At 38.8% G+C, this 7,873-nt stretch overlaps 1 protein-coding gene across 1 annotated transcript; it reads right to left on the bottom strand.

Moving 5' to 3' along the window:
• Window positions 1-3,237: 3,237 nt before the first annotated feature.
• On the bottom strand, window positions 3,238-4,499 carry LOC140356290 (transmembrane protein 125-like). The gene is made up of 2 exons (XM_072441140.1): window positions 4,273-4,499; window positions 3,238-3,911 (listed from the first exon to the last, which is right to left on the bottom strand). Exon 2 carries the CDS (start codon window positions 3,889-3,891, stop codon window positions 3,238-3,240), a length of 654 nt encoding a protein of 217 aa, XP_072297241.1. The 5' UTR covers window positions 3,892-3,911; window positions 4,273-4,499.
• Between the last annotated feature and the right edge of the window lie 3,374 nt (window positions 4,500-7,873).

The raw sequence follows: 7,873 nt of genomic DNA, 5'->3' as shown, positions 1-7,873 counted from the left end.
AGCACCACTGTGGAACTTGAAACTGTGACACTGTTCAGAAAATTGTATCAAGATCTTTGTAGAGATGGAGCTAATGAACCAGTATCCCACTGCATGTGATGGAACTGACAGTATGTGTACAGAGCAGCATTTTCATCTTGTATAACTTCAAAGGAGTGCTGAAGAAAAGGGAAAACAAGTTCCAATTTAATTTGAGCTTGTTGCTTTGATTTTTTTTGTCCTTGTAGCCTTTTGTTTTTTCATTTGTGACTGAAAAACATGTACTTGATATATGTGAATGTGTGTGGTTGAGCTAAGAGTATTATTATTTATATTTTGTCTGTGCTTTTTTTCTTTATTGTTAAGAATAAAAAATCATCAAGAACATTTTTCTTGAAGCTTCTCTGGCCATGAATGTAAAATTAGTCTTTGTTTTGGTCCTGCTGGACTGATTATAGCCTTCTTTACATGCTCCAACGCTCCGCTTACCTCACAAGAGCAATTATTTCTTGAAAAACCTGTTAGCCCTGAACATGTGTCATTCAGCGTCTATAATCATGAGCAATACTGTGAAATAATGTCAGTCATCCCTGGTACAAAATTTTCCGTCCATAAAACAGCCGATTAGAGTGTGTATTTTTTCAAAATTGTTTCTAATTACCTGTTTTTTTATTATTCCACTTCTTTTCCTAATCTGTGTTGCAACACTGGAATTTCCCCATTGTGGATAAAGGTTATCTTAACTTATCTTATCTAAATAAACGGACCACAAGCAAAGTAAAAAGGAAAATCTTAAGGAATAATGAATTGCTCTATTAGATTACAATTTAAAGATTGTATTAATTGCAGAATTATGAATCCAACTGGCAATTTGTTTTTAAAAAATTATTTAATAAACATGTTATTGTACGACGTAAGAGTTGAATTAATTAGTCTATAGTTAAATTTGGTTTCAATCTGACAAATAAATGAGAATAAAAATGGATTTATTAAATACAATTAGCTGAATCAATTAATATATTGTTAAATTGTGTCTTAAATGCAAAATTTTATTATAGTATTTTTGTAATACACTTTCTAATTTAATTTTACATTTAATAAATTTACTTATAAACCACCCATTAATTTCACATTTAAAACATAATTTAAATGTCCTTATAGTAAATGTGTTATTATCATTTATGTGGTCCTGAAATCCTCCATGGACATGGTTTATGAGCATATTATAAAAGGACATCTAAGATATATTCAACATATGAGAGTGAATTAACACCAATGTGACACCTTTAACCCCATATCAAACAAACACTTGTGTTCATTTTCTTCATTCTTTCTATCTTGGAACCCAATTGTTTGTTATTTCCATTGAAAATGAATGTAAGCACTTTACAAAGTCATATCTTAAGCTTACCATATCAGCCATGAGAGAATCTGTGTTATCAGCAGTCGCTGGTCACAACATTATCCCAGATTTATGTGAGAAAATAAACCTGTTTGTCACATGATCTCCAACTCATTTTCTTACTAAAGTTATTAATTAACATCAGTGTCTTGAAGGCACTGAGCAGGAAGTTCCCCTCTTTAACTGAGCAATGCAACCTTTGCCCACGGTCATTTCAGACGGGAAATGACCAATTCACCACTTGTTTGGACGAAAAGAAGAGCTTGACGCCATCTGACTGGTAAGGCTTATACGTTTTAGCATTTGTGACATAAGATCAGAACAAATGCCCCTTTTGTTAAGTATCGCTCGCTGGTGCTACTGTCATGTGACTTTACAAGCTATTTGAACCATTGTTTATGGAACAAACCAAATCCTCAACTACATAATGACAGAATTAAACTGAAAAAACTAAATGTTTACTTGGTTGTTGGATCATTTAAAAAAAATCATACAAACTAGAATAGGTGTAACTGCTGTTTCGGTTCAAATTGGGTGTCATCATTTTAAGATGTCAAACATATATGCTATTTAATTTTACATTATTGAACCACTTCTAGAACTTAAGTATATTTTGAAGTGAATTTATATATATATATATATATATATATATATACATTCGCTTCAAAAACATATAGGTTCTAGAAGTAGTTCAATAATATATTATTGTTGATAGTATAAGTGGTTACATGCTTTAAATAACAATAATAATAATAATATTTTTAAATTCAGAAATTAATATCTGACAAAGCTTTGATTCATGTTTTCAGGAGGAACAAAGATGAGTCGGGGCTGCTACCTCACAGTGGTATTTTTGCTCATTTTCAATATTTTTGAAAGAGATGTGATGTGCGCTTCAATTTCGGAGCTCGGTGGAGGTCCACAAAGGCATCTCCTGGCAGAAGTGCTGGATGTGGAGCCTGGAAGTCCAACTAAAAACACTTCCCTTGAAAGTAAGTAGCAGAAGTACCTGAAGTGTGTTTTACTGTCCTGCAGCTATTTACAACCAGTTGTGTGTGAGTGTGGACTTTGCCCCCTCTGTGACCCCTTTACAGTGTATGGGAGCTAAAGCCTTTTTGTCTTGTCCCAGGGGCTGTTGCTCCAGATGGCGGCGGGAAGTCTCAGGAGTGGACTTACTTGGCTGCAGGGTTGGGCACACTCCTCACTCTCTCAGTCCTTATTGTCATGGCTGTTAAGTTTCGGGTGTTCCATCGCTTCCTGGCCAGCTACAGACACTCTCTTCTGCAGGAGGGCGATGGGATAAGCCAGTACGGGCATGACGAAATGGCCTTCCCCAACAGTATATCATCCCGAGTGGGAATGAGCACTGGGACACAGACTGAGCTGGAAGACGATGACGATGGATTTATTGAAGACAACTACATTCAGACGAGTGAGAGGCAGAGGGCAGAGAGAGAGGCTCAGGTGGAGGAGGAACAGGAAGAGGAGGACAGTGACGATGACCTGGACCTGCAGTTCACTATAGCCTGACACTAGTCAACTGTACTGTCAGTACTGATGTGTATTTAAGTGTATAGTTTCCTCTTCAAACTGAAAAGCCTTTAATATGAAAAAGTAAAGCAAATGATCGTGTTTAATATGAAAAACCAAAACAGGTTTACTTAGCATAAATCATTAGCATAAATTGTGTTTATTTTTATTCTTTAATGAAAGAAATCTAGACGATTAGAATATTGTGTTGATTTTATGTTGTATAAATTCACATTTTTCTCATAATAAAGGTATTGTTCCATACATGTGATCATTACTATTCCAGTTATTAATTTATACAGAAAAGGAAAGCGGTTGACAGTGTCTTAGATGAGGCTGGTCGAGCTGGAGGAGAAATCCCGGCCAGAGACACTGAACACTTGGACAGTTGCTCCGCTGAGTCTCCTCACTCTATGGGCCCCGTGTGTCCTTCTCTGTCTCCTTTTGAACAGCAGAACCAGAGTGTAAAGGCCCACAGCCAGAGTCAGGGTGGCTCCCGCAGACAGCAGCCCCGCTCCACACAGCAGCATGTCCCTCTTGTCCCGCTCCCTGTGCACTGAGCCCACACAGAGCAGCACTGTCCCACACACAGACACGGTGCTGCACACAGCCAGGAGAAGAGCAGGGTCCACCCGGCCCCCGCTCCTCAGCTGCTCGATGCGCCGCTGACTGTGCACACAGTTCATGTCCTGAATGGCCGAACTGAGCAGCTGCTTGAGCAGGACCACCAGGGACAGTAGACACAGTGCAGTGCCCACAGCCAGCCGCCACTCTCCCGACAGGCTGGAAGTGGTGGACAAAAGCCCTACACCTCCAAAGCCCAGCCCCAGGATCAGAGCCACTGAGGCGCAGTAACAGAGCAGGGACTGTCGAGGCTGTCTGAACCACCACAGCTCCACCTGCTCATCCAGAACACGCTGCTGGAACAGGGCCGACTCCAGCTGCAGGGGGCGCGGGTGATAAATCTGGAGATGTGTCATGTCCTCCACACCTCCTCAAACTACAGTGTAGACACAAAGAGCAAAACACTAAAAGGTCTCATAAAACAAACTCCTTAGCAAGCATTTTAATATTTACTACTATACAAGCATTTCAATATTTACTAATAAACAAGCATTTTAATATTTACATATATACAAGCATTTGTCATGAGTAGAATTCTATATTGTGATTCTGAGTATTGACTACAAGCACCAATGCATGTGTTTTATGCAAATGACTCCTTCCTTGTTTGAAAAGTTTGAATTGAGCTATTGCTAAAAAAACAGAGGACAATTTCCAAGGTAAATCCTAAATTAAGAAGGAATTCTTATGGCTGAAACCCATGAATAGATGGTTGAAAATGTACAAGCCATACTTACAGTACATTAGGTGAGCGATAAGTCATATTTTTTTCCCATGTACATCCGACCAGACCACTTAAGCTCTCTGACCATCTGACTTTGCCCCATGTTTTTTAGAGAATGTCACTGTCTACATCCAGGTGGTAAAAGCATGACAGTTCAAGGTGGAAAACATCAAGCGGAGAACAGGCATTCTCTCTCTCTATCTTTTAAAAATCCCTGATGCTGATGCACTCACTGATGTATCCTCTTCAGGTACTTGTCCAGTACTTCTTCACGCTTCCATAACTCTGCTCAAACTCTGATAACTTGACGGGCAGAGCAGCCCAGTATCGCATCCCTCTTGTGCCTGCAGAATTGAGAAATCCACTTATCAAGATTATAACAAACCACAATAGTTGCTTTGGAGCATGTAAGTAATTGTCCTGTCATAGACTCGTCCAGGACAGACAATAGGCCTGGTGGTTTGGAGGAGGCTATGTGCTGATGCGTTTGCTGCTGTGAATGTGATGTCACTGGTGTACATAATGGTTGTTCTGTGATCCTGAGGATAGCGTCATTCACAGTGCTCTGCTAGTGTTCAGATTAGGCACACTGGGGCTCCACAAGGCCATGACACTACTGGTGATGTAGACCAATGTTTGTCTTTATGATGACACTTCACTCAAGAAATACAAGGGTGTTAACATGACACAACCATTGCCTTACAAACTGACCTATGGCCTTTTATGTTTTACATTTGGAGACAGTTCTGAGTAACCTAATTGGCTGACCTTTGCGCTTTGCACTCTGGGAAATATCCTCATTCAAGGCCGTTCTCCACAAAATACAGCATAATGCTTATGTGCGAGAACGCTCTCTAGCGGCTGCTTCATGGTACATATCTGTGCTCAACATGGCGCAATCTTTCTAATACATCCACAGGGCTCAACAAGAATGACCAACATCAACATTTTAGAATAAATTAATGATCAAACAAACCACCAAACAAATTAATAAACAATGCTAGTGTAATAATAATAAGAACATTTAAATGCATAGATTTTGTTTTCTATTGTTAAAATTCGGTATAAGATAAGATAAGATATTCCTTTAATGTGGGAAATTTCATTGGTGCAACGCAGGTAGATACAGAGGCAGATACAGAAGAAAAGAACAGATCACTTATAGGAAGTCTGACAAATACTTTCAGTAGAAGATCTCCTATAAACAAAAAACTCCCATAGACAAATAAGTAAATACATAAATACCATTGCATGTGATCACGACAGTAATTTCACATGAATATGTGTCACAACGGCACATAGATTGCACATGAATTTCACAGTAATTGCACTTGAATCACAACAGTAATTGCACAAATGACAGAATTGCACATGGTTAGGTCAGTATTGTGAGTGTTCAGGACTAACAGTGTTTGTTGTAGAGTCTGACAGCAGCAGGAAGGAAAGACCTACGAAACCTCTCCCTCCCACAGCGAGGTCAGTCTCTCACAGTCTCTCCAGAGCGGAGAGAGTGTCCTGCAGGGGGTGACACTCATGGTCCAGCATAGATGTGAATCTAGCCAGGACCCTCCTGTCCCCCACCTCCTGCACCGAGTCCAGAGCACAGCCCAGGACGGAGCTGGACTTCTTGATGACTCTGTCCAGCCTCTTCCTCTCCCTCTCTGATGCTGCTGCTCCAGCAGGCCACACCATACAGGAGGGCTGATGCCACCACAGAGTCGTAGTATGCAACAGTCTGCTATCTGTTATTATTGATCTGTTATTATGTAGGAATAATGATATTTTAGTATGCCTGTAGAAATATTCCAAGAACATTCTAAAATTATAATTGATCATATATCCGTTAAATGTGATCACATTCAAATGTAATGAGCTTGTTCATCCACATGGTGACGATATCACTCAATGTTTTGAAGTTCCATGGCAAGGCCATTGCACTATAACGTTTAATGTTGGGAAAAGGACATCATTATAGTTTGTGAGGCTTACTAAGCCAAAACTGCCTATCCAGTATAAAAGCAGGTGCTTTTACTGACCTCACCGCCACAGCGCATGGATCTGTTGAACTGCGCGGATTCAATCATCTCCTCTGGAGCCATCGTCTTCTTCAGCTTGTGATTCTTACTCAGAGTTAATTACTTCAGTGCACGGAGCCCATCAGATAGAGAGCTTTACTGTAAGTGAACCATTCATTGGGACGATCCATACCACTAGAGTCAAACCAGAGCTTTAAAAACCAAAAAGCAAAGTCAGCACTTGGGTTGATTAACCTTGATAATGTATACGTCTCTCTGAGGCTGAGTTCACGTTTTAGAATATGATGATGTCATATCATGTAACTGTGTTATTTTAACAGTTTTGAAAGAAATATTCAAATTGAAAATCCACTAATGAATAACCTTTTGGAGCTTAGCTCCGCAAACTTGCCATAGTTAATTAAACTTATTTCTTAAAGTCCTTTCAATTGACAGCGATCTTTAGGATAGGACAATGGCTTCAATTTCAAAGAGGTGGGTCTCACACTTAAGTAGCCTACATTTACTTCAGTAACTTTTTTATTTTATTTACTTCCCTGAGGAGTCTAAAGTAAAATATGTTTTTTACAGTGTAACCATACGGGTTACATACCATGTACCATACCATACATACGTAAAAAGTTTGGCTTTTACTGTGAGTCTACAAGTACAGTGCTTTATGTTTGCAACATTGACAATATGATTCGAACATGTGTGTTTCTTGCATCTCTCCACAATAGTTTTTTTTTGGTGCGGGTGTGAGTTATTCAATGTTATGCCCTTCCAAAAACAGTGACTTAATTTATATTACACCTAGACAGAGTTCCGTACATCTCACAAATACTTTTTTACTCTTACATGACTTACTTGATTTACCTGACTTTGTACTTATTTTTGAGTGATATTATTTTGAAGTAATAGCAGCCTATTCCTGCTAGAGTCAGTTTTTGGCTACACTACCTCAGACGTTTTAAGTGTTTTTTTCTGACTGCTCAAGTTGATTTTGATCTGGCTCTGCCAACATGAAGAAAAACAGGCTTCAATTGCATCAATCTTCTATTTTGACTGAATTCTCCATATTCTGACTTTTTGTCAACCCAAATGCAGTATTCAGATGGAATATTTGGTGTATTGAGAATGTATGAACAAACATGAGCTTAGAGAAGGATATAAGATAAAGAGAAAGCAGAGAAGAGAAGATTAAGTGTTTGTTTCCTTATTCTTCAAACACATATATTTAAGTCAAAAGAATGATCCATAACATGACTGTTCCTTATTTTGATGGATTGGAGCCCATTTATGATTTTTTTAACCGTCATAGTCCCACCGAGATTTGTAATTTTTCAGAGGTTGAAGAATTCTCAGGTAGAATTTGCTGTTTAACTGTTGGATTCTGACTGTATTGACCTGGTTTATGGTTCATTTCTATGTAATTACTGGACCTATCCACAACAACAAAAACTGACACAAAATCCAACATATTCTCTGTTAGCATAAATAAACAAGAGTGAAATATTTTTTTTTCACAATAGCTTCAGCAGGTGGTGGCATGATCCAGCCCCAAAAGACAGAAATTATGTCAGTTGAAGCCATAAGATT

Source organism: Eucyclogobius newberryi, unplaced genomic scaffold, assembly GCF_026437365.1.
Source record: "Eucyclogobius newberryi isolate DKJ021-1_F unplaced genomic scaffold, fEucNew1.0.hap1 SCAF_12, whole genome shotgun sequence".
Classification (NCBI taxonomy): Eukaryota; Metazoa; Chordata; class Actinopteri; order Gobiiformes; family Gobiidae; genus Eucyclogobius; species Eucyclogobius newberryi.
The sequence above is the reverse complement of the archived record's forward strand: the minus strand, read 5'-3'. Positions and strand labels throughout refer to the sequence as shown.

Excerpts from the sequence above, each read along its gene's own strand:
- LOC140356290 (XM_072441140.1), bottom strand. The coding sequence starts at position 3,891 with ATGACACATCTCCAGATTTATCACCCGCGCCCCCTGCAGCTGGAGTCG.